We start from the raw sequence: 25,772 nt of genomic DNA, 5'->3' as shown, positions 1-25,772 counted from the left end.
GCAGGGGAAGCCCACACGGAGCACGTGTGCCCGTCCTCTTCGTCTTCTGGCTCCGTGGCTGCAGTGCTGTGACCTTGGCTTTCAGTTGGGAGCAGGTGCAGGCGTGAAGCCTGTTCAGCAGAGGGCGGCAGAGCTGCGTCTCTTTTCAGGCCAAGCCCGGATTCCGGATTCCGGATTCCGAGAGGCCGGTCCTGCCGAGGGGCGAGGAGCGCCCAGCACGGATTCCCAGGGCTTTCCAGGCTCCGTCTTCAGGGAGTTTGTAAAGCTTCCCCTCCGAAGACTTTTCCCTCCTTCTCTAGTGTGAGGGAGGGTGTGACAAAACCCACCCAGAAAGTTTCATGGCTTCTCCCCGCACCACCTCGAATGTGAAACGTGCAAGGAGAGGGGGTTCTTGCTCTCTGGGCCTGGGCCCAGGCCAGGAACGTGGGGGCCTTGCTGGTGGCCGCCTGGGGGCTGCTTTGGCTGAGGGGGTGTCTGGTTCCCTCGTGGCCTTCGTGCCGTCTTGAAGCCCACAGTGGAGGCACCCGGAGCTCTTCAGTAGGCGGTGCACGCTGTCCGCCCGCTGGCGGTGGCTGCAGGCTGCTGGCTGTGAGCCCCTTTGCCGTCGCCTAGGCGTTTCTTTGGTTCCTTGTTGGGGGTGTAGGCCCTGGGCGGGAGCGCCTCCACCCACCCCAGGGAGCGCGCCCCCTGCCTTCAGGGGCGTCCTGACCTGCAGGGCCCGAAGGTCTGTGCACGGAGCAGGCGGACGACTGGGAGGCACGGTCTTCTGCTCTGGGCCTGCTGGCTGCTGGAGGGTGGCTGGCCCGCAGTCTCACGGGGTGGGGCAGGAAGGGCCCCCCTGTCGGCTGTTCTCGCCTCCGTCTGCCTCCAGCCTGTTCTTTTTAACGACAGGAAGCAGGGAAGGGCGAGGTCAAGGAGGTGGCCTGGAAGGGCCCTCCCCGGATGGTCTTGAGAGGGCCTGGGTGCGAGGCCTTGGGGCGCGGGGCCTGCTTCCTGCTCCCTCTGTCGTCAGGGATTTGGGAGGAGGAGCGTGGGTGTACTTTGTCCTTCCTCCGCACTTTGGGACAAGCCAAAGCCGCTTCATTTCTGGTACCTTCTTCCCGTCTCTGGACGGGCTCTTCGTGGGAGGCCAGCCACGGGAGGACCTGGCTGATGCCCGTGGGGGGCGTGGCCTGGCTGTGCGAGGACTTGTGTGCGCAGCGTGTGCTGAGAGGGATGAGGTGCCGAGGAGTGGGGGGCACAGCAGCACCCCAGAGTGGCCGCAGCTCGTCCTCCGCCCATCCAGCTCCTGTGCTTGGGGAACGCGGCTGTGTCAGGCCGAGCAGCGAGAGCCTCCGTGCCCGTCCCACCCACCCTGAGCGCCGTGGGGGCTGAGATCCGTGCAGGTGGGGGGCCTGGTGCTTGGAGGTGTCTCTGCTGGGCCAGAGCAGGGTAGGCGTAGTGTGGTGAGCGTCTGCTGAACGCCGAAGCCCGCCAGGCACGGGCTCAGTGAGCAGCGGGCAGGCCCCGGCCAGACCCTGGGAGGCTGGAGCGTCCCTCCTGCCAGGGTTCTCCCTGCCCAGCTCCAGGCCTTCTCTTGGGGTCCCTCTCTCAGAGCCTCAGCCTAGCCCTTCCCCCCGATGTTGCCCAGCACTGGTGATCCAAATGCCAGCAGGTCTGCCCAGCCCACGTGGGACACCCCCGGCATGCCTGGGCTCCACGGGTCAGCGTGAGCCGCGGCAGGGTATAGGCCCCGCTGGTCACAACTCTCACCGGGTCCAGGGCTCCGAGGATGGTCACAGCCCCTCTGAGCAAGGAGCCCCTCCACCCTCCCGTGAGCGGTCTCTGGCTTGGCTCGGGGTAGACTCAGGTAAGTCCGTGCGCAGCTGTGTCCACCCCCAGCACAACGAAGGGGGACCGTTGCAGTGAACCGGGCAGCCACCCTGCAGGACTGAGGTCCGAGGTCCCGCCTGTCCGTGGGAAAGAGGACCAGGACCGAGGGGCCACACCCCACTCCACAGCCAGGCCACGAGGAGGAGCCACGCTGCAGGGCCTTGGTGTGCCTGCTGGCTGAGGGCCCGGGTCTAGTCTGGGTCAGCCGCAAGCCCCGGGGGCGCTTGCACACGGCACTGGTGAGGGGCGGTGCCTGCACTTGCCTGGGACCCTCGATAGCTCTGTACTCGTCCCACCCCGACCGGCACCGAGCTGCTTCCTGTGGAAGGAGTGAGGACCCGCCCGTGTCGGATGCTCTTTGTCGTCCTGGGGGATTGGGGGGCTGAGCTCTTCCACTCGGGGAGCTGTGGATTGCTGTCCCCTTAGCCTGGCGTTCTCGTGGGTGGGCGTGCGGGGGGCGTGCTGCGGGGTTGGCCTGCTGTGGCCCACGGCCGGCCCTGCCCAGGAGCGTTTCCGCACGGCCTCAGGTCGGTGTTGGTGGTTTTCGTCTAGTGAGCCGTCTGTAGCGCCGGAGTGTTTGTCCCGGGCAGCACGTGCTTCAGAAACTCCCTCTGCTGTCTTGGCAGGTGGTCAGGAGCCAGTCTGCCGGGTCACATCCTGCCTGCCGCTTTCTCGCTGGTGGCTGGAGGCCGTCTGTGACTGGCTCCCTCATCTGCAAGAGGGGCTGCTGGGGGCCCTGTGAGTTCATCCTTGCAGAGCTCTGATTGTAGAGCGTGGCCCCCGCAGGTGACAAGGAGGCTCATGGTGACCCTGCCTCCTCTCTCCTGGAGCCTGTGGTAGTGGCGCCCGTTGGCAGCATGGCGGGCTGAGTGTTCATCAGACCGAAGTAGCTTGTTGGATTGAACCTTCTTAGGACTTCTTAGACACGTGGGCGGGTGGTGGGGTGCAGCCGTTCGGGGGCCAGCGTCTTGCTGCAGTGGACCTCTCCATGCACCGGAGGCGGGGGCAATGAGAGGTGGGGGGAGGAAGCAGATCTGGGCCTGCTCTGGGGTCTGAGGGGAGCAGGAGGGGCCGGGCTGTGGATGGCGCTCCTTCGTCCTGTTCTTCGAGCCGTTGGCTCCACGGAAGCCGGGCCGGCGCGTGAACGGATGCCCCGAGTCCACACCGAGCGTCCGTGCCGAGCCCTGGCCGAGGGTTGGAAGGTAGGGGCTGGCTTCCCCCTGAAACTGCTTTTGTGAAAGGTAGCGCTTCGTGATCGGAAAAGTACCGTGTATTACAGGAAAGACTCAAGTCTACATCTGCCGCCAGGGACCGCTGTCCCTCTGTCCCCGTGTGGGGTGTTGCATTTGTGACCTCCCTGAGTGACCTCCCCATGCACACAGACTGACTTGGTTAGAGCTGATGTTGCCTGGCCCATGTCAGGAAGGGGCCAGCGGGCCCCTCGGCCGAGCTTGCCTTGCTGCTCTTTGTCCGGACAGGGTCCCCACCTCGCGGGGCAGGCTTCCTGGGGGAATGTCCATCTGGGGATGGTCCTGGGTGCCCCCTGTGAGGTTGGCGGGATGCCTTTGTCCGGTTGTCCGCACACAAGCGGGAGGCCTTCCTGGCCATGCAGAGAGGCGGCCAGCCTGTGTGGAGGGATGGTGCCCCTCAGGGCTGTCTGCCGTGGGCGTGGGGATTTCTGGAATTGTGTCCTGGGGCTCTTCGTCAGCAGAGCTGGGCCCAGTTGCAGGCAGGTCCTTGGGTGCTCCTGAGAGCCTTCGCTCCTCTCCCGCCACTCCAGAACCTTCCTTCCGCAGAGGGCTGCTGTCTTTACAGTGCTGCCCACCAGCGGTGGTCTTTGGACCCGATCGGGCGTGTGGAGTTGTATGGCCATGTGGGGGTCATTGGGTCACAAAGGGTGCCGCTCCCCCTGGGGTACAGCTGTGTCAGGGGCTGGAGAGGGCGGGTTGGGAGATGCTGCTGATCACGTGGCTGCTGTTTCTAACCCCGGCCCTCTGGACGCGGTGGCAGGGAGCTATTTGAGGTTCTCGGCGCCTTTCTGCTGCACGTGGAGCCCGGCAGCAGCCCCCGCCGTGGCCGTGTGCTGTCACTCGTGTCCTTGGTGGCTGCGAGGAGGCCATTCCTTCACATGGTCCTGTGCTATCGGGGCTCAGTGCCCGCGGGCCCGGCAGCCGCCTCCCTTTGGGCACCTGCACCCTGTCTGCTGTTTTCCATGGCCCACCGCAGGGTGCTCGGCAAAATCTGTGAGGTGGGGCCTCCTGGCCTCTTCCCAGTTGATGGGTCCTCACGTCCCTACCGCTCAGAGGGAGGCCCTGTCACATAAACGTGGGACGGCTGAACCTGAGCGTGGCCTGCGCTTGTCTGTCTGCCCGTGACTTCCCCCCGTCTGCTGTGCGGGCTCGGTGGTGGCCGCGGTCAGGGAGGGCGCGTGCGGTCTCTGGCGGGGAGCCCCCAGCAGGGCCTGTCCTTGCCCCACTTCAGGATCATGCTGGTGCCTGGTACACCGTGGAGGGGAGGCCAGAGCATGTTGTGTGCACGCTGCTTGGGTGGCCCTCGGGGCAGCTCGCCCGATGTCCCCTCTCTCCAGCCCCTGCCTGAGGGAGACTGACCTCGGCCTGAGCGTCCCAGGGCGGAGGCACCGCCTGGCACAGGTTGGACTGTAGGGGTGCTGTCTGTAGGCCTCCTTCCCTGAGAGAAAGGGGCCGTGGCTGTGAGCTGTTTGCCTCCATACTTGGAATACAGCCGTCCTGCGCACTGTCCCTCTGGTGCCTTGTTATCTGGAGGGTTTCCCCCACCTGCTTCCTCCTGCCAGTGGCCTGGAGTTGGTGATGGAGATGGGCCAGCTTGGCAGAGGTGAGGGGTTGCGGGAGAGCAGCCAGGAGGTACTCTGGTCACGCCGGGGGTGGGACAGTCTGCCCCGAGGAGAACACGGCAAGACAGCCCCAGCCCCTCTGCCCCTGGGTCCTGGTCCCGCCCGGCGGGCTGGCGGGGCCCCCTTTGCGGCTGCAGAACCGAAACCACCGGCTGCCCATCGGTCTTCAGTTCTGAAAGCAGGGACAGCCAGGTTATCCTGCGTCTTTATGTTAGAAGTTGGTCCTAAGGGTGTTGAATCTGCCCTTTTGATGTATACAACTGTTTGTGGCCTCTGGGAGTTCATCACGGGAGAGGTTTTTCATTAACAAAAAGGGTGCTTTAGCAGTAAAACTTGGTGGGTGTGCTTTTGTAAATATGTTGACGCGGCCTCTTTGGTTAATAATCTTGCCACTCTGCTCCCCACACTTTGTCTTTGATTAGAGCAATTTGTCCCCAATTTTTTTTGGTATCTTTGCTGTTTTTTTTTTTTTTTAAAGTCTGTCTCCTTATGGGGGTGCAGTGTAAGTCATGAAGAAAAGAGAGAAAGGAAGGGAAGGAAATCTAGCTGCACCATCCATAGGTGACCACCTGCCCCAGCCTTGCCGTGCTGCGGAGCACGGGCCTTCCCTGCGTGGCTGCATCTCTGGCTGCCTGGTGCTGGGCCAGTCCCCTCCCTCTGGGAGAGCCCACGGCGCTCGCCCACCAGTGGCTCCCTTCCTAGAGTAGGTGTCATGCCACTGCCCTCCCTAGTGGGTTGGGAGCATGGCACACGCTAGTGTGGAGACTCAGTGCGGGGACTCCCCGCGGCCGTCCCCACCGCAGGCTTTGTTTCCACCCTGTGTGCACGCATGGCCGGCCCCGGCCCCTCACTTCACTGAGTGCCGGGCATGGTTGCCCATCAGCATGAGGCGACCTCGCTCCTCTGCAAGGCTCTTGGGGTTGTCATGTGAGGGGATGTCGGGTCCCCCATCTTTGGGTGCCGGTGAATGTCTTTGTAGACAAAAATGTAGCAGTGGAATTGCTGAGTCAGATGCACAGACATTTAAAAAACCAGTGACCAGTTTTGGGAGCTACATAGCCCCTTTGCTCCCGGGTCTGCATCCCAAGGCCCTGCGCGTGGCCCCAGGTGTTGGTGCTGCCTCTGACTGGGGTGACTGGGGATCGGACACAAGGAGCCTATAAGACAATGAACGTCCGTAGACGTCGCCTCATGGCTTTCTCAAGACGCCGCCCCGTGGGAGCTCCTGCTTGGCACCCGAGTGGGCCTCTGCCTCCGGTTGGAGCCGGCTGGTGCTGACTTAAGTCTCTGCTCACGTGAAGGGGGAGCAGTGGGGGCAGGTTTGTAAACCGTGCGCTTCCTTAGAAGTTCCATTAGCCACGTTTCCGTATAAGCAGCCTCTTCCTGCACCTTATTCTTTAGGCTGTTTGTCTTTTTTATTGATTCAGGAGAGCTATTTACATAGGAGGGAAGAGGCCTGTTTTGTTACGTATAGGTGTCCCCTGTCAGTCATGCCTTTTGAGTTTGTTCACATAATTTGTTGCAGAAGTTTTTAATTTGTATGTAGTCAAATCGGTGTTTTCTTTGTGTTTTGTAGTCGTTTGTGTCTTTTGCAGTACTTTTATGGTTTTGTTTTTTATTTATATATTTAATCACTTGGGACCTTATTTTGATGTACGGAGGGACGGGACCGATTCCCACTTTATTTCCCCCAAATCTGTGTCTTAGGTGTGGTGGGAGTGTCGGTGTCCCGAGATGGCCTTGTCCACGGGGTTAGTCTCACCGACCTGCCTCGGAAGCGGTTCTGACACCTGCAGCTGCCTGTGCCCGAGCGTTTGCACACGTTCATTGGTGCCGTGAGAATAGCTTCTTGATGTCATTTACAGGAGAACTAATTATGTATTGACTCTCCTCCCAATTCCATGAGAGCAGAAGCCCTGTGATAACGCATCAACCGTGTCCTCCCCGGACTCAACACCAGGAGCCCAGGGCCCGTCTTCCGCACGTCCCGCACGGGCAGCAGGCTGTGTCGGAGGCGGGCCACTGGGGTGCAGGCGTGTGGGTGTGGCTGGGCCGGCCACACCGGTTCCTCGCTGAGCTCTGTTGACTTTGTACTTGGCCCCCACGAGGCCGGTGTGCCGCAGAGGTGGTTCCCCTCTTACAGACGAGGAGACTGCTGTGTCGCTCCCCCAAAGAGCCGTGTCTTGCCAGAGGAGGGTGCGTCTTACCGTCAGCCTTTCCCGTCAGAGCAGCCTGTCCCTGTGTTTGTGCCCGCGCTTTCTCTCCGGGACGCCCGCAGTCATGGTGTCTGTACCTGAGGTTGCTGCCTTGAGGCTGGGGAGGCGACCCGCCTGGCCAGGAGGCCTCCTGTGCTCAGCATGGTCGGTGGGTTGGTTGTTGTCAGTATTGTTTTTAGGTTCCGGAGAATTGCTCTGAGCCTTGGGATGGGTGTGAACCGCTCACTGGGTCCCGGGGACACCCTGGGCCAGCCAGGCCTCCCAAGCCTTGGTGTTCTTGGCACCTGCCAGAGTGAGCTCGGGTGGGCACTCAGGCTGGGGCGACGCGCCCCAGAGTGTGCAGTTGCTGTCCCTTTGTCACGCGTCAGAGATGCTGCTGGACACCTCTCCCCCTCGGAGAGGCAGCTGTAGCATTGACTCTGGCGGAGGTGGTTCTGGAGGTCAGGGCACACCCAGGATCGTGGCTCTGGAAGGGACTGGGGCCCAGGTTTGCATGCGGTACTTTTAACCCCCCTAATGGACACCAGAGAGGCCGGCGTGATCGCACCCAGCCCCCTTTTCCTGAGGCTGGTGTTTCTGCCGTCGTGGGTCACAGAGAGCTTCTGCACGGAGAAGGCGACTGGAGGTTTGGTCTGCTTACTCCGTCCCGAGGATCAGAACCGGGGCCACCCACGCCCATGCCGCACTCGGGCCTGTTGGCCTTGGTACGGCACGTGCTCGTCGGGCTCTCTCCGCGTGGTTCAGGGCAGGCCCTGCCCCTGGGCTTCAGCGTCTCCCTCAGTGAAACAGCACAGCCGTAGGGCCTCACCCTCTAACCTCCGCCGGCACAGGAGTGAGGCTGACAGAGGTGAGGTGGGGGTAACCGTGAGCCAGAGCAGAGCAGACCCTGGGGGGCTCTCTGGGGCTCTATCTGGAGCAGGAGTTCCTAGGGGGTGTGAACTGGTGCCCCGGGTCGCTGGCCCCTGTGGCAGAGGCCTTGTCAGTGCGTCCTTAAGGAGAACCCAGTTCGGCAATGCCGTGGGGCCACCGTTGGCCTGACTGGGATTCCCGTCCGCCTGGAAGAGGTGTCCTTACCCAGAGGGGTGGGGGTGGCCTGTCCAGCGTTGAGCCCAGGGGATCCCGGTGTGGGGCCGTGGCAGGGGCTTGGTGCTAGGACTGGAGAGCGGTGAGGGCTTCAGGGGTTAGTGGACCGGACAGGCCACCTCTGTGTCCCCCTGGGCATCCTCAGACCCATCTCAGCCCATTCTCCTGGGGTGTGTCCCCCACGGACCGTGGTGCCAGTGTTCAGGGGCATCCCCTTCCACAGCTGTTGGCTCAGGCCCCGGGGACACTCTGATGGGCAGACACCGACCGCAGGGACCTGGGCGCAGGGGTCAGAGCCGCTGCCGGAGAGGGTGTGTCTGGGGTTTGCCGTAAGTGACCGAGGTGGCTGGGAGTGGGGGCAGCTGGAGCGCTCGTGGTTCTCCGCAGTGTCCCTCCCCTGCGTGTGTTTGAGAATCTCCGTTAACAAGGCTGGCACGGAGCCAGGTCCCCCGCCCCTGCCAGGACCTGTCTCTCTTCCTACAGTCCCGAGAGACACCCTCCAAGGTGGCCTCCGCTCCGGCTCCGACCGCGTCCAGGGACCCCGAGGTGCACCTGGGCAGCCGTCTTGCCTCGCCCGGTCTCGGGCTCTGGCTGCGCAGGCAGCCCTGACGCCCCAGATCCCACCTTCTCTGTGAAGCCTGTGCTTTCGCGGCTTCTCCTCAGGGCCCGTCCGCCTGGCCCACCGGCCCCCGCGCCCTCCCTCTTATCGGTCTCGGTCCAGGCTGTAGCCGCAGTGCAGAACGCGGACTTTGCCCGGTCCTTGGGGGTCTGGGCTTCTGGAACCCTCCGGATGCCCTGGGTGGGGGGGCCCGGCAGGGACACTGAGGTGAGCAGGGCTTGTGGCGCCTGTCCCGGTCCCTGCCGCCCGTGCCCAGTGTGGCAGCATCCGTGTCCCTCCTGGGCGCGTGGGGCCCTCTGCCAGTGCTTCCGGGTGGCTTCTGTGGGACCTCACTGCCCACACGCTCGGCCGTCTCACAGGGCCCGTGTGTCTGGTTCCCGTTTCCCCAGTGCGTGGGGACGGGCCGCCGGGCGGAGGCTCCTGGGGCAGAGCAGGGTGGGGGCCCCGATGCAGCGTGGCCACGAGTTAGTCAGTCCTCCCTGGTCGTAGACTTGTTTTTATTTTGAAGTTACTTCAAATTATAGCAAGTTGTAGGAGCGTGGGGAAGGTGTCTCCCTGAGCCTTTGAGGGCGAGCTGCCTACGTGCCCCGCCGTCAGATGCTTCCTTGGGAGGCCGCCCTCTTGCCTTCGCCTGTTGGATGTGCGGGTCACTTGGCCTCCGCTGCCCAGGCTCATGCCCCAAACAGATGCCCCCTGACCCCACAGTGGGCACCGTCATTACCCCGTTTGTGGCTTGACATGTCAGTGGGACGTGTGGACGTCTTACCCCCCACCCTCAGAGGCCCCTGACGCCTGCACGAGGCTGCACAGATGCCCTCCCTGCCTCGCATCAGGCTCGCGCCTGGCGGCCGGACCCCATGGTGGGTGCGGTGCCGGGCGCAACACGGGTGGGGGTTGCTGGTTGGAGCGGTGTTGGTCCTGGGCGTCCACACCGTGCAGCCCCTCTGTTCACCCTCTCACACCCACCCCATTCTGAGCTGCTGAGGGTGACTGACGAGTCACGGGGCCTCTGCTCCCCAGGGGAGTAAGGGGTCAGGGCGGTGAAGAGAAAAGTAGGTCAGCTCCAGCACGTCCGGGAGTTTCGACACAGGGCCACGGCGTGCAGGGTCTTAGTCTTGGAGAAGGGATTAAATTCTCCCGGGAATCTCGGGCTACAGGGTTTGTGCACGTTCCTGAGGTGACAAGTCTGTCTGACGGAACTTGTTTCCGGATTGTTGTGGCAGTGGCATCAGGGATCTGCTGTCATAGCAGGAAAATCTGCATGGAGTGGAGATAAATTGGGAGATGTGCGTGTCCCACGGCACCGGCCCCGTGTGGAACAGGCCCCGGGCTCCGCCGCGTTGTCCCTGGGGAGGCCTGTTGAGGCCAAGGCAGTGGAGCCAGCCTGGAGGCCGCTCTGTGTTTAGAGCAGGCCCGAGGCAGAGACCCTGGCTGCAGCGTGGGGCGTTGCCTGGCCCGGCGCCCTCCAGCCCACGTTCCCACACGCCACAGCCCTGCCGTGGGGCAGAGAGCCGGCAGGCTGCGTCCTCTCTGCTCCCGGAGCCTGGCAGTGGCGCTTTGCTGCTGCCCCCAGGTCAGGCAGCCCTCCCCTCCCTGGTCGGAAGAGTTTCAAAAGGGCGACAACCATCTCTCGGGCTTTGTGTCGTAAATCTACGGATCGTGCCGAGAGTTACCTGCTCTTCGCCCCACTGTTCACTTGAGGATGCGGAGGCTGAGGGGCTCGGTACCCAGTGAGAGGTCCCTCCTCTGGGGGGTGTCCTGCGACCCAGGTTAAGTCCCGGCCCCGCCCATTTCCTGCCCTTAGAGAAGGAAGGACCCGGAGAACGGGAGTCCCAGCCCCACCTGACACGCCAGCAGGCACACCCTCGGGGCTACACGTGGCTTTCGCCGACACGGGCTGGCCATCTTCGTCTAGCTGGGAGTCCACGTCTGGTCAGCGTGGCACAGGCCCCAGTGGCGTCAGCTCTGCCACCACCCCCCATCCCCCCCCCCCCCGCATGTAGCTTTGGGGGCAGGGGCTCCTCTGTCTTGCCCCCATCCCGTCCACCTGCCGAGGAGGAGAGGGCCTCCCTGGGGTCAGCAAGACGGACCCGGGAAGCCTCGTGTCCTGCAGCCAGGGCCGTGTGTGATATCTGAGCTCTCTGCGAAGCTTCACCTGTGCCCATGTGGCTCAGGGTTTATTCCAGTCTTGTGTCTCCGGGACCCTCCAGGACTGTGGTCCCCGGGGTGCTGGCCCGATGGGCTCAGCTGTCACGCTCCCTTCCGGTCGCACTCATAGTTCTGTGAGCCTTCCTCTGAGCCTGGGTTTTCTGTCCTTGAAACGGGGCCCGTTCGTAGGGTTGCTGCCAGAGATGTGCCCTAAAGGGCAGCAGGTTTCTTCAGGCAATTAGTGAAGGAGTGTCACAGCTCTGCCCCCTTCCTTCGTGGGCCGTCCTGCCCCCGCCTGGGCACCTGGCAACTCCAGGGCTGGCTCCGCAGCTCCTGGGGGGCGTGGGCAGGCGGGCCTCCCGCACGGCTGGTGGTGGCAACGCGGTGCTTTGCGTTGTTCCCGAGAAGGAGGCCGCGCGGGTGGCTCCGACGGCTGGAGCAGACACCACACCCAGGCCGCCCAGATGCCGAGCATCTACTCCCTCGCAGTGTGGAGGTTGAGATGCTGGGAGGGCTGGCTCCCCCCGGGACCCCTGTCCTGGGCGCACAGACGGCCATCTTTCTCGAGTCTTCTCGTCATCGTCCCTGTGCTTGTCTGTGTCCTGATCTCCTAGGAGGACACCAGGCACGTTGGACTGGGGCCACCGTACCTTCTCCCTCAGTCGCCTCATTAAAGATGTGTCTTCAAATACAGGTGCATTCTGAGGTCCTGGGGATTAAGACTTGAACACGTGAATTTGGGGGACACAGTATAGCCCACAGAATGGGGATGTGCAGGCCCTCCTGGGGGACGAGGGAGGGGAGGCCAGGCTGGGCGAAGTCTTCATGTGGTGGGACAGCCGGCAGGCCCGGAGCTGGGGGAGCAGGAGCGAGTGCAGGGGAGGGGACAGCTGGCCCCCAGAGGAGGCGCCGTGTGAAGAGAAGTGGGTTTTTCTCACTACGGTGGCCGGATTTGGTGACAAGATGTGGGACCACCTCTTGCCTAGACTGGACTCCCCTGAGACCCCTTGGCTTTGAGCAGCGCCTGTGCAGGGAAATTCCAAACGGCGGGGCCCGTGCGGCTCGGGGGCACAGGCTTCTGCCTAGCCAGAAAGTGCGTGTCTGCTCGTGAGCTGTGTGGCATCTCTGGGCCTCACGGCCACACGGTGGCCCGTCCTGGAGGCCATCCCGGAGTCAGGGAGGGAGGGTTCGCTGGTGAGGCCCGCCTGCGGCCTCAGAAGGACACTGCTGCAGGGCTCCCTCCCGACACGCGCTCCACTCACCCCATGTGCTCTGTCCCCAGGTGCGGACGCCCGGGTCATTTTGCCCAAGAAGGAGAAGCTGAAGCTGAGGCGTGAGAGGTGGCTGCAGAGTAAGTACCTCCCTCGCCTCCCGGCTTGACGCCCCCCCCAGACGGTCCCCGTCGTCCCTGCACCTGCCGCTCTGGGCTCCTCGCGGCGTCGGCTCGTCAGCACGCAAGCGATCCCACGTGTCGTGAGTGTGTCACCTCAGAGCCACTCAGGGTGTCCGTGAGGTCACCTTCCCGCCAGTGGTGACCTTCCGGACTTTTCTGCGGGCCGCGGCCGCGCGGTCCTTCTCTCTGAGGGCCTCCAGCGGCCGCCTCGCCGCACCCGGTGTCTCTCTGCCCACCGGTCGCCTTTTGGAAGACGGGGTTACTTTTCGTGGTGCCGAGTGCTCACTGATGCTCTTCTGAAGGTTTTCTTGTGAGGATTGCTTTGCAATTTGTTTCTTATCGCACCTTTCGAGTGTGATTCTGTTGACTTTTGAAAATCATTTGTGATACCCTGTGTATTCTCTCGTGGTTAAAATTCGTTTTCGCTGGAAGTATCTTTTGTTTCTTTAGAGAGCGAGCGCGTGTGTCTGGACACACACGTGCGCGGGGGAGGGGCAGGGAGAGAGAGGCAGAGCAGGGCGGAGCAGACTCTGTGCTGTCACTGCGGACCCTGAAGTGGGGCTTGGGCCCTTGACCCTGGGATCAGGGCTTGAGCCGAAATCAAGGGTTGGATGCTTAACAGACTGAGCCACGCAGGCGCCCCTCCTGGAAGGTTTTAAAGAAAATATACTTCTTAAATTTTCTAGGGAAATTTGCCTGTTTCTCCCACAATTATTTTACTTTTTGGTCACTTTGGGGAAGTTCCTTAAGGAAGTGATTCATTCATTGATTTTCTTTGTCACGGTTCCTGGCACGGAGACGTACAGAATGTCCTCTGTGTACTAGATTTGGAAAACTGATAGACGGCGGCCACCGGGACCCTGCACGTGTCTGGGCTGCAGCGTTGAGCTGATGTTTAAAATTTTCTTCCCGCGCTGGTTGGTGTCTTCGTCTCACTGCTTGGGTCGGTCTTGGCCACCTGTAGTTTCCCGTGAAACATCTTCTCCAGTCCGATCTCTGCCCTCACTAGCGAAGGGCTGCGGGCCCCTCGTCATCAGAGCCCCTGGTCGCTGTCCTGTGTTTGCTCCCGTCTCCGATCTCTTCCGTCCCAGGAGTCGGTTCCCGTATTCACTTGTTTCTTCCACTTTCTCTGGGTCTAAATTCTCAGTTCTTGTCGTTCTAACACGCTGTTCTTTCTTTCTTTGAGTTTGAGTTACTTAGCTCTTCTGTCTCACAGTTTTGTTCAGGAACGGCGGGCTGTGGCGGTGCCCACGTCACCCCACTCGGTCTTACCTAGTATTGTGTCATGAAAAATGTCACGCGGGAGCAGGGGGAATGTTACGGGGAAACCTGAAACCACCACCTCGGTTTTACGTGGACACCACTTCTTTCCCACGTCTGCTCGTCTGTCCGTTTCTGTCCGTCTGTCCACCACCCGCATTCTGTGCACGTTCCTGAGTGGCAGACGTCAGCACACTTTCTCCCAAATAGTTCTACGGTTCAGCGTCTGTTGATGGGTTTTCATTTTTATTTTGAGGTGAAATTGGGTGCAGTGAAGGGCCAGGCAGCGATTTGTGACCAATGCGCACACGTGTGCAACCAGAGTCCCTTTGAGACACAGAAGGCCACCGTCGCCGGCGAGTCCCCGTGCGCCTTCCCACGCAGTCCCCTCGCTCCGCATTCTCGACTACCCTGCAGGTGACCCCTGTGTCATTTCTTGTGAGTCTCCCTAGATTTTACTGCTCTAGACGTCACGTACGTGGAATCTCGTAGGACGTACTCTTTTCGTGTCTGGATTTCTTTGCTTCACGTGGTGTTTTTGAGAGTCCTCTCTGCTGAGCGCAGCTATGGCCCGTGCCCTTCTGTCGCCGAGAAGGATTTCTTTATCTGGATGTACTCTTTGCTGCCCACTTTCCTACGGATGGACACCTGGTCTTTTTCTCTTTTTAGCTACCGTGAAAAAGGCTGTGAACATTCTTCACAGGTCTTTTTGTGGAATATGTTTTCATTTCTCTGGGATGAGTAGTTGGGAATGGAACGCGGGGTCATAGGGCAGGTGTATGTTTAGTTTAAGAAGCAGCTGCCAGACGTTTCCTAGAGTGGTTGTACATCTATGCTCCCGCCGGCCGCGGAGGCGCGTTCCGCCTGCGCCACGGCTCTGCCAGGGCGCGGCGGCATCCGAGTGCCAGGCAGGGTGTCAGCCGCTCCTCGTGGCGTTGGCGCTCGTTACCGCCACCGGGCGTTTCACCGGCCACTCCCGCTTGCACGGCATGTCCGGTCGTGTGTGGTTTCGTGAGGCTCTTTGCCTTCTCTTCCTGAGCTCCAAGAATTGTTCTTACGTCCGGGAGGCCAGCCCTGGGTCATGTACACGTGTTGCAGATTTTCTTCCAGACTGTGACTTTCCTGTTCATTCTCCTGACAAGTTTATTGATTTGAGAGACAGACTGGGCGAGTGGGGGAGGGGCAGAGAGAGAGAGAGAGAGAGAGAGAGAGAGAGAGAATGAATCCCACACAGGCTCCACGTTACTCGAACCCACCGAATTATGAGGTCGTGACCTGAGCCAAAATCGAGTCGGACACTTAACCGACTGAGCCACCCAGGTGCCCCAGTGATTTAAAAATTTTTATTTTAGAGAGAGAGCGTGCATGCGAGGGGCAGAGAGAGAGGGAATCTCAAGCAGGCTCCACTCAGCGCGGAGCCCAGTGCGGAGCTCGATCCCATGACCCTGAGTGATCTGAGCCAAAACCAAGAGTCGGCTGCTCAACCGACTGAGCCACCCAGGTGCCCCATCAGGCTAGTTTTAAATTAAACCATTTAGGATAAAGGAGTGTCAGTCTCTGGGAACCTTCCAGAGCCAGCCGAGGGGGAGCCGTAGGGGCAGGAGGAGCCTCCTACCTACCCCCAAAACACTCAGAACCTGCTGCTCTAGACCACATAGTTGGTAGAATGGACCTTTCCCTGTCTCTCTTTGCTTGTAAGTGGGCCAGCCGTGAGATTGTTCCTGGGGACAAGCGTCAGTGTGTGGTCTGTCGGGTCCCAGCACCCCCGGAAGGGTTTCCTTGGAGAGAAATCCGCCAAGGGGGCTGTTTCCAGCCTAGGTAGAAAGATGGCGGAGCCCGTGGGGGGAGGGGAGGCCGCTACCTACCTGCCTGGAAGGAAGAAGGGTGGCTTCGATGCCAGAAGAGGGCATGCAGGGTCCAGGCCTCGGAGGACACTCCAGGTGGGAGGGAGGCACCTCTGCCTCCCTCCCTGTGCGGCCCCGTCTCTGGCTGGGAGACGGGAGCGACTCTGGGGCTCAGTGCAGAAGCAGGGGAGAGCCAGCCGGGCGGGGACCGTGGGGACGGCGGCGAGGTCGCCCCTGCCAAGAGCTGCCAGCCTGGAGCGCCTGTGCTGAGCCGGTTGGCACGGAACTGACACCCCCTTAAATTCACTGTTCTCACTCCCTGAGCCCCCGGGCTGGAATGAGAGGGCACCCAAATCTGAGGATAAGGTAATGTTTCAGCCCCACGTAAAAAAGTTACAGAACCGTTTAGGTAACACGGGCAAAGCCGAAGACCGCATTCACTGCCAAGTTCCATACAGGGGTAACCGCCGGCTGGTGGTGCAAGATTAAAGTCGCACACCTTTTTGTATTTACCTGGGGTGTGTGTGTGTGTGTTCGTGCGTGTGTATGTGCGTGCACGCGTGCACATCAGTGCCTGGCGCCTGTGTTTTCTGGCTTTACGTTTCTGTTTATTTGTCGTGTTTCATTGTTGCTTAGTTTTGGGACAGCAGGTGGAAGGCTGCCCTTCACACCTGCCCGGTGACGCCACACTGTTGGGATTTCTGTCACTTCACAGTTTGCTTCAGTGTCCAGGAGGCCCACTGTCTTGTTGCTTGTTCTTCTAAAAAACGTTTTGGCTACTCTTACCATTCAGTTCTTTTAAAAACGAGATTTGGGGGTGCCTGGGTTGCTCAGTTGGTTGAGCATCCGACTCCTGATTTTGGCTCAGGTCATGATCTCCTGGTTGAGATCAAGCCCTGCATTGGGCTCCACGCTGAGGCTGCTTGGGATTTTCTTTCTGTCTCTCTCTGCCCCTCAACTGTTTGTGTGAGTGTGCACACTTGCTCTCTCTCTGTCTCTCTTAAAATTAAAAAAAAAAAAAAAGATCTGGGGGGCGCCTGGGTGGCTCAGTCGGTTGGGCGTCCAACTTCGGCTCAGGTCATGATCTCAAAGCTGGTGAGTTCGAGCCCCGCGTCGGGCTCTGTGCTGACAGCTCGGGGCCTGGAGCCTGCTTTGGATTCTGTGTCTCCCTCTCTCTGCCCCTAACCCACTTGCATTCTGTCTCTGTCTGTCTGAAAAATAAATAAACATTAAAAAAAAATTTTTTTTTAGAATAAGATTTGGAATTAGTTTCATAGGTTCAGTTAAAAATGCTGTTGAAGTTTGAGTCTGTTGTCAGCTTTGTGGTGGCTTGATTGGGCCGGCTGAGCTCTGCCCTATGGGTTCTCACTGCTGCCCACCCTCCCTAGGTGCATGACGGGTTGGAGTGGGGGCTTCTGATGTTTTGCCAGAGAATATGAGGTTTCTGGTAGATAATCTCCTGCCAAATTAGAGAATGTCCTTCCGTTCATGGCTCTATTATAACTTTTATGGTGAGCCGATAGTTCTTTTTTGTTTAATTTAAAAAAACCTTTTAATGTTATTTTCGAGAAAAAGGGAGAGAGTGAACGGGGGAGGGGCAGAGAGAGAGAGGGAGACACAGAATCGGAAGCAGGCTCCAGGCTATGAGCTGCCGGCACAGAGCCCGACGTGGGGCTTGAACCCACACACTGTGAGATCGTGACCTGAGCTGAAGTCGGACGCTTAACCGACTGAGCCGCCCAGGTGTCCCCAGGATAGTAAGTTCTTGCATCTTCCTTTTGGCATTTCTTATAGCGATGGTGGCCTTTCTGTTGAAGCAGACCGCTGCAGACCCCCCGGCAGACGTCCCTGCGTCGAATCATCCTTGTGTGCCTTGGACACGCTCCAGCTAGTTAACACGTGTTACTAATTTAAAGCACTTCCACTCGGATTTGCTAACGTCTGTGCAGCCGTGTGTAGGTGTCTTCCCCGGAGCCTTGGGCCTGTGCTTTGCTGCCCTCGGTCCCGGCGCCGGTCTGTCAGCACGCCCGCCCTGGCCTTTGCAGCCGTCCTAGGATGTTTGCCTCCCGGAGAAGCGGCGCCTGGTTTGATGGGACCTCAGTAAATTGTTTATCCTCTCCCTGGCAGGATGGGAAGCACCGACCTGTCCCCTTGTGGTCCTGACGGTCCGGGGCGTTGAGGGGCGGCCATCCTTGTCCCCCGGAGCCCGGCTCTTGGGGCCAGGGAGAGCAGCCTCACTCCCCAGGGGCCCCTGGGCTCTCTGGGAGCCTGGTTGGGGGCAGCTTGCGTGTCTCTGACTTTGGAGCAGGTGGGGCGGGCTCTTCAGAGCTGGCCCCGGACAGCCGAGGGACTTCGGGGTGCGCGGCGCCGCCCTAGTGCCGTGGGCTCGGAGGGGGCCGGCTCCTGTGTCTGTGGATGGAGCCTCCCTTAGGGCTTGTCCCTGGTAGGCGGGTGCTTGCAGTTTCTAGAAACGACTTCTGTGCAGAGGCTTCCTGGGGCCCCACAATATCAACTCCCCTACGTGGGGACGCACTTCCTCCCTCCCGGTCCCAGGAGGCGCTTGGAGAGCACAGGAGATGTGGCCCTGCCGTCGGTGACTCGCTGTTTAAATCCTCGTCCGTTTGCCCACTTCTGACCGCACATCCCTGCTCCTGCCCCCAAAAGGCACAGGCCGCCGTGCTAGTGTCCCTTTCCAGAAGGAGAAGGCCTCCGTGCCTGCGGCTCACTCTCGTCATTCTGCCATTAGGAAGTGTGCCTCTGGGACAGGGTGCCGGCAGGAAGGAAGCTGCCCGTTCTTCATTCTCTGCTTCTCTCACTGACCTCACGTCTCCTCTTCCCCAGAGATCGAAGCCATAAAGCTGGCCGAGCAGAAGCGCAAGGCAGAGCGGAGACGGAGGGCCACGGTGGTGGTGGGGGACCTGCAGCCCCTGAAAGACGCCCTCCCTGAGCTGCTGGAGCTGGAGGCCGGTGGCCGGCGGCCGCGTTCTGCAGGGTGAGCGTCCGTGTGCGGCTGCCTCGGGAACTTGAGGCTGCGAGGCCGGGCCGGGGGTCGGAGCGGGAGAAGAAACGGCGGAGGGGAGGGGTAGGCAGGCAAAGGCCCCAGAGGGGCCTGGCCCGGTTGTTGATGCGGAAACCCTTGCTTCCACGGACCCAGCCGCGAGGTCCGCAGGTGGTGGGGCCTCCCTTGGCCAGCACGTCGAGGAGGGGCGCCTGCCGGCCGTTTGGGCCTCAGAGCGGCTTCGCCGGGAGGGCTGCTGCATGGCGGGGGGGGGGGTGGGGGGGTGGGGGGTCCTTCCTGTACCGCTGCTGGGCTCTGTTCCCCGTGTGCCCTCTGCTTCGCTCCCCAGAGACGCAGCCTGGCACCGTGCCCCCTGCTTCTGGTACCCCGTCCGAGACACACACGTCCTGGTAGCGCTTCCTGCCGCCCTGCTGTGCGTGCTCTAGAGAAGCCAGTCCCTCTGCTGTCCCCTCCCCGCTCACAGGCTTGAGGGTGGGGGGTGTCAGGCCGTGTGCTCAGGGCCACTCGGCTGCAGAGCCGGAAGCTCCCAGGCCGCCTCCTGGGATGGAAGCATCTAGAGCATTCTGTCCGGCAAGGAGTCGGGTGGCCGTCACAGCTGATGGCCCGAGATGCAAACCTCACCCTGGTTCTTGATAACAAACGTGGCCCCAGTCACGCGTCCTTCCCCCGCGTTGAGTTTTCTCATCTGAAATGTGTGCTCACCCCGGGTGCGGGGAGTTGCACCAACACCCGGCCGGCGGCCCGGCGGGGAGCACGTGTGGCCTCGGCTGCTGTGGCTGACATTGTTTTCAGCCCTCTGGGTGTAGGAAGGTCCCCGGCTGGTCTGGGGGGTCACGGTCCCTCCTCAGGTGTGTCTTGACACCAGGGAATTGTGTGTTTGTTTGAATAAATGTTATCTTGAAACGGTTTTAGGTTTACCGAAGAGTGATGAGATGAGACCGAGACTTCCCCCGTCCCTCACGCCCGGCTTCCCAGTTAATAGCTTCTTACGTGGTGCCTTGGACACAATCAAAACACCAATATTGATATATAAGTGATACACTTAAAATAGCCATTGGATAAACCCCATAGTTTATTCGGGTTTCCTCAGTTTCCCCTGATGTCCTTCTTCCTTCCTGGGGCCCCCGTCCAGGACACCACGTGACCTTGATCCCATCCCTCTGCTTCTCCTCTGGGCTGTGACAGTGTCTCTGATGACCCTGACGGTGTCGAGGAGGACGGGTCAGGGATCGGGGGGCATGTCCCCCAGTGGGAGCGGCATGATGGCGTCTCGTGACTGGACTGGGGTGGCGGCTTGTTGGGGGGAAGCGCCTGCCTCTTCCCACCCGGCCCGGGCGGGTGCCATCGGCACGGCCTGTCACCGCTGATGTTGGCCGTGGTCACCCGGCGGAGGTGCGTCTGCCGGCTGTCCCCATCCACGCGACTCCTTCCCTTCCCCGCACCGCCCCCCGCGGAAGGGAGTCGCCGCGCGGAGCCCGCGCCCGAGGAGTGGGGAGGTGGGCTCGGCCCCCCGGGGACGGAGCAGCCGCGTAGACGACGTGGGATCCTCCTCCGGAGAAGAAATTCAGTCTGCGCACCAGAGCGTGCCTGCATCGTCTGCCGATGTCAGTCTGGACGCGTGCGTGTGTGTTTTGCACCGTGGGCTGTCACCCAACACGCCCTCCCTCTCGCTGGGACCGATCCGGCTCTGGCCGCTGGGAGCCCCTTCGGGTGGCTCCTGTGTGCCCCCTGACACGCCCATGGAGGTGGCGTTGTGTTGTTCGGGCACTTCCTTCCTGTCTGGGTCTACACGTGCTCCGGGCTCACCTGGGGCATTTCCTCCCGGCCCTGGAGTCAGCCTTTCTGCCAGGGGCTGCCGTCCGTCTTGCTGCTAGAACGAGGAAATCTGTCTGCGTGCACACCCCAGTGTGTTCCTGTGAAGTTGCAGGGACAGTTTACAGGACTTCGTTTTTTGTTTCTTAAAGTAACCTCCACATGCAGTGTGGGGCTCAAGCCCCCAACCCCAAGATCCGGAGTTGCACACTGCACTGACTGAGCCAGCCAGGCGCCCTAATAGCGTCCTCACTCCTGACACTGGCTCAAGTCTGGGGACCTCAGGACCGCTCTTGGGCTCAGCAATTCCCTGGCACTCAGAACTCCCTGAGGGCTGTCAGGTTCCTGCTCTTGGCCTGTCACGGCGAAAGGGTCCGGGCCAAGGTCAGCCAAGGGAGAGGCCCGTGGGGCAGGGCTCAGGAGGGCTCTGCGTGCCTCTCCCGATGGGGGCGGGATGGGGGCGCTGTCTGGCGTGCGCAGGTGATGGCGCTCACCCCCCCCCCCCCCCCCCCCCCCCGCCCGCAGCCGCAAGCTTTGCCTTGGGTCCCTGTACTCCCTCCCGCCCGGTTGTGCCTGGCCGGGAGCCCCCAGCCCCATCTTGCCAAGAGCAGGCCCAGCCCATCAGCATTCATCACGGGAAGCGTCCGGGCCTCTTCCTGGCCTTCCGTGGCCGGATTCCTCGGAGCCCGGGAGGAGGCTGTGCCGCTGGGGTTAGGTCCCCCCAGTGGGTGACTTCAGAGGGTGTGGACGGCATAGATGGCTCCGTGACTGCTGTTGTCCCCACCCCCTGGGCAAGCCCCAGAGTCCGGGTTGGACAGGACGTGCTGTGGGGATGGCCTTGGCACCCTGGACACCCAGACCTGAACGCAGGGGTCCCCAGGCACCCACCGGGACACCCTGACCGAGGCCCCGGGCCGCTCCAAGCTTGTTCCACATCCGTGATGTGGCCTCCCGGGGCGATGGCGGCAGGGAGCCCGGGGCTCGGGGCTTTTGGAGCGTGCCTGCCCCTGGCCGTGTCCCAGCCTCCATCTGCATGGGCGCCACAGAGGGCTCCTGACACGAGCCAGCATGCGGACGGTAGACAGTCCTGCTGCTCCTCGGGAAGGTTAGCTTCTCTAGAATTCAGTCTTCTGGACAAGAGAGTGTCAGGTGAAGGTCGTCTTTTCCGTTCTGACGAACCGGGTGGGGAGCCCCATGCAGCCGAGCCACCGGGCCAGCGGGCACAGGGGCGAGGCCGCCCATCCGCGGGACTCCGTGGGGTCCGGGTGGCCTTGGCCACGTCTTGAGGCCGCTGCCGCCACTACCCCGGGGCGGCCCCGGGCCGGTGGCTGCTGCTGGAGAGCTGGCTAGAGGCGGCAACACGGCTCCGCTGGGGCCCCCCCCGGGCGGACTCGGGTTTGCCTGCTGGGCTGTGGGTTTACGCAGGAGTCTGCGTGTTCCCACTGGCGTCGTTTGGGGTTTCTTCCACACACTTGGTTTCCGAGGCCCCTGGGGGCCGGGCGTGCCCTGTGGGCTCACCCGTGGCAGGGGAGTGGCAGGGGAGTGGCAGCGGTAAGGGCGGACACCAGTGCCGGGGGTCACCTGCCTTGGGACTGCGGGCCTGGCTACCCAGAGTTTGCCAGGAAAGCATTTGCCTGTTTGACAGGGAAACTGAGGCTTCAGGGCTACAGTGGTTTTCCCAAGGTTTGTCCTGGGTCAGCCGTTGTCCAGAGCCACTGCCTGCAGTGCTGGTGAGGCTGGGGTCACCTGTGCGGGTACCTGAGCAGCGAGCAGGCTGTGTGCTCTGAGCCGCACAGCATTCCCGCCGGGGGTGGGGGGTGGTCTCAGTCCAGCCACCATCTGCCCTGCTCGGTCTGCAGCCAGAACCAAGCTCGGACGCCATGAGTGAGCGTCTGCCCTTCTACGAGCTCTCTGCCTTGGTCATTTCAAAGCAGACCAAGGCCCGGACCTGTCTGGACAGAGGGGACAGGACTGAGGGGTTGGCTGGGTTTGTGCTGGGGTGTTGGGTCTGCTCACCCCGATGGCCTTGGGGATTCACCCTGTCTGCCTTTGTCCGCAGGACGGGAGCCTCCCCCCGGGAGCTGCTTACCAGGGTCCTAGCCGTGCCCTGAGGCTCGGTGGCCATCTTGGCCTCCCACCTTGCTAGGGGGTCACCTGGCCCACGGGCACCGAGGGGACTCCCAGATGTGTCTCTGCTGACAGAGCTGGAGGGCTGTGGGAAGCATCAGTGGATTTTACTATTTTATAGACGGGTGGGGGGGGCCAGTGGGGGGGGGGCCCAAGGCCTGGGATGCCAGCCCGTTCTGCGAGGGGCCAGCTCCTGGGTGAACGCAGGGTCAGCAGCGAGAGGAGCAGAGCCGAGGTGGCCTGGGGCGGAGGGTGACTCGGGAAAGCCTGGCCGTAGGCTCGGAGTCTGGGACGGGCCCTTGGGGATGCACGTGGCCGTCTTGGCGGCCCTGCCTGAGAGCGGGCGCTCGAGTCAGCGTGAGCGAGAGGAGAGGCGGGTGCAGGTGCTCTCTGGGACTCAGGAGACAGGTCTTTCATTCATATTTTATCAGAAAACATGAATAAAGAATGAGGCCTTCTGGTCTAGACGCTAAATTTAGGTGTTGGCTCTGGGCTCTGGTTTTCTCGCCCTTCTTGCCGCCCGCCACGTAGACGTGTCTCTTGGTACCGGCTCCCCAGGGAGGTGGGCTGCGCTGGGTCCTGTGGGGAGCCCCACGGTGAGAAGGGGTCCAGGCCGCCCGCGCTGACCTGCTTCTCTGTGTCCCCAACAGGGTGAGGGTGAGCAGGAGGCCCCGGCCCGCCGAGTTGAGCCGCATGAGTGCCGCGCAGAGGCTCCAGCTCCTGTGAGTAGGGCCCACTCCCGAATGGGGCTCCGCCGCTCCCACCCCTCTCCTCCCGTCATGCCCCCCGTGCTGTCCGGCGTCCAGCCCGGGTCCGCTCGGGCACCGCGGACCGCTTGGCGTGCAGCAGCCTGTTTCCAGCTGGGCCGGGGAGCCCTTTCCGTGGGCAGCAAAGGGAGCGGAAGCTACCAGAACCAGCGCTGCCAGCTCTTAGGGGGTCCTCGTTGGAGCCCAGAGCCCCCGGCCATCCCGGGCATCGGGAGCGGACACCTGGCTGGGGCAGTCGGTCCAGAGGGGACGGTCTCCCTGACGACAGCCAGGAAGGCACCTTGAGGTTTGGCCTTGCCTGTCCTGCCCCCACCTGCCCTAGGCCGGGCGGCTCCTGCTGTGGCACATTCCCCCCCTGCCCAGACTGCTTCTGGAACTGCCATCCTGAGGTTTCGGACCGGGTCCCCTTAGTTTCCGTGCAGAGGTGACGTCCCCCAGGGGTGCCCACCAGACTCGAGCTGGCCCTGGCGCATCTGAGAGCGGCTGGCTGGGCTCAGAGACCGGCGGGGGGGAGAGCGGCAGCCACCACCTGGACTCGGGGGGCCCCGGACCCCCACCCCCGGAGGAAGCCGTCCCGTCTCCCATCGCAGCTCTGTCGCCATGGCGCCCTCTGCGAGAAGGGCCAGTCTCGGGCTGGCGGGTGCGGAGCTCCCGCCCCTCCGTGACTGTGACTGCCGATTCGGCAGAGCTGCGGGGAGGGGGAGGGCGCCTCTTATGTAAGGCCGCCTGTGCAGGCCGCGGGCAGGCTCTGCCTCCCCACGTTTGTCAGCTTCCTCCTGCTTTGAGTAGCAGCTCCCCACGAAGGCTGGGATGGGGGCCCAGAGCCCACTCCCTGGAGGAGGGGCCGGTGTCCCGGACCCATGGGCACGTACAGTCCCTCCTAGCGCCGCCCCGTCCCCCCCCCCCCCCCCCACCACCTCCCCGTGGTGACCCTTAGGCCCCAGGTGCTCTGTCCCGGGGTAACCCCTGGCCTGGCCCGCCCGCTCCAGTGTCCAGCCCCACCCCAGGTGCCTGAGTGTGGGGTGGCTGAGGGGAGGCGGTGCCGACGCCTGTTCCTAACACCCCACACCGAGGCGTGGGGGGGTTTGCTGACCCGCTCTGATCTCCGTTCTTTCAGTGAGGAAGAAAGGGCCCGGTTTCAGGAGCTGCTGGCCAGTCCGTCCTACAGGGCCAGCCCCCTGCTGGCCGTCGGGCAGCAGCTGGCCCAGCAGATGCAGCTGCACGGCGGCGGCCAGCTCTGACCCGGTCCGGAGGTGTGCCGTGAGCCCCGAGGACCCGCCCCTGCTGTCATCGCCTTGAACCCGGCGGCAGTGCCCACCGTGAGGATGAGCTGTGGCGTGACCTCGGGCAGTGGGCCTGCGGGCTTCCTTCCAGGCTGCTCTTGGGCTTTTCTGGGCTGGCCGACCGGGATGGCACGACCTACCGCCCGGCAGGCGTCAGGATCCTGAGACGCGGCCACGTTGTTCCGTGCTTGGGGGGCGCTTGCCGCCCTCCCGGTTCCCGGGGGCTCGGATGGAACATCTCCTGTCTGCTTCTCCCGTTTTGTCTCCGTGCCGCTCCCCCGGCCCTCTCCCCGCTGTGGCCCCGAGCCCAGGTTGCTCCCCTCCACCTGCTCTTGTGGTTAAGGGGAGCAGGGCCGCTGCTGTCCGTCAGCCTGGACGCTGGGAGGAGGCCTGGTCCCGCCCTGCGGCGGCTGACCCGGGAGCAGGATGGGTATTTATTGTGAGAAGCCCGGGGTTGGAGGCCGGACTGTGGGAAATCAGACTTAAACCCTTGATTCGAGGATGTGGAGGGGGCTGCTTTTCCGGCCAGAGGCCCCGAGCTCGTGGATGTGCGGCTCAGAGGCCTGGGCCCCCACGGCGGCAGCTCTGGGCCCAGGACGGGCCTGGGTACCAGCGCCCCTCACAGGCGGGCAATAGCCTGGGCGTGCTGCCTCTGCGTCCGGGCGCCAGGCACTCTGGGTCCTGTGGCTGATCTGTCCCTGACCTCTAGTGGCGTGGCCGCCGTGCTCACGACTCACAGACACCTCAGCAGTGTCCGCCGAGCCTGTCCAGGAACGGATGGCTGAATGGAATCGGATCCTGGACCCCTTCTCCGCACAAGAGCACACGGTGTGGACACATCACGGGGACGGGACACAGAAGGGACAGATAAGACCACAGAGGCTGCAGGTGGCAGCCGAGTCCCCTCAGCCAGAGGTCAGCGTGGCCATGTCGCCAGGACCGCCAGGCCCTAAGGGACGGTACGGTCTTGTTCTCAGCACAGAAACCAGTTCTCCATACGTGAGACAAGCTGTTTACAAAGTGGTATTTGTGACAAACTTGTTTCTGCAATAAAATAACTGCTGGGAAAAACGGAGTAGGGCACTGGCCGCCCGGGAGACGGTGCAGATGCCTGGGCGTTTCCCCATCACGCCTTTCTGTGTTGTCTGCGTTTGGTGACAGTGGCCGCAAGGCTCTTAAGTGTTGTCTGAGGAGAAAATCTCCTTCCTGGTCCCGCAGCAAGCCCCGTCTGACCACGGCTGGGCCTGCTCACCCCCTCGTGCCCTTATCAGGCCCTTCCCCTCGGCCGCTCTGAGAGCACGAGCTGTGGGTAAGGGAGAGGCGGAGGGAGGCTGGGAGGGCTGCCCCTTCTGCCGACCTCAGGACTCACCCCAAGGAAATGGGCTGAGAAACCTCAAACGTGTGGGGACATGTCCCCCTCCAGAGCAGAGTACCGGACCCCAATGACGGCTGCTGCT

The 25,772-nt window shown here is 62.2% G+C and overlaps 1 protein-coding gene across 1 annotated transcript in view; it reads left to right on the top strand.

Moving 5' to 3' along the window:
- SLX9 (SLX9 ribosome biogenesis factor) overlaps window positions 1-25,508 on the top strand; it is a 36,025-nt gene extending 10,517 nt beyond the window's left edge. The window contains exons 3-6 of the mRNA XM_042955992.1: window positions 12,093-12,161; window positions 18,149-18,299; window positions 22,916-22,987; window positions 24,150-25,508. Coding sequence (XP_042811926.1) covers window positions 12,093-12,161; window positions 18,149-18,299; window positions 22,916-22,987; window positions 24,150-24,273 — 416 coding nt within the window. The 3' untranslated portion in view covers window positions 24,274-25,508. The remainder of the gene's footprint in view (window positions 1-12,092; window positions 12,162-18,148; window positions 18,300-22,915; window positions 22,988-24,149) is intronic.
- Window positions 25,509-25,772: the final 264 nt, after the last annotated feature.

The sequence above is a fragment of the Panthera leo genome, chromosome C2 (genome assembly GCF_018350215.1).
Source record: "Panthera leo isolate Ple1 chromosome C2, P.leo_Ple1_pat1.1, whole genome shotgun sequence".
NCBI classification, from domain to species: domain Eukaryota; kingdom Metazoa; phylum Chordata; class Mammalia; order Carnivora; family Felidae; genus Panthera; species Panthera leo.
Note: the sequence above shows the minus strand (reverse complement) of the source record. Positions and strands in the feature narration are given on the sequence as shown.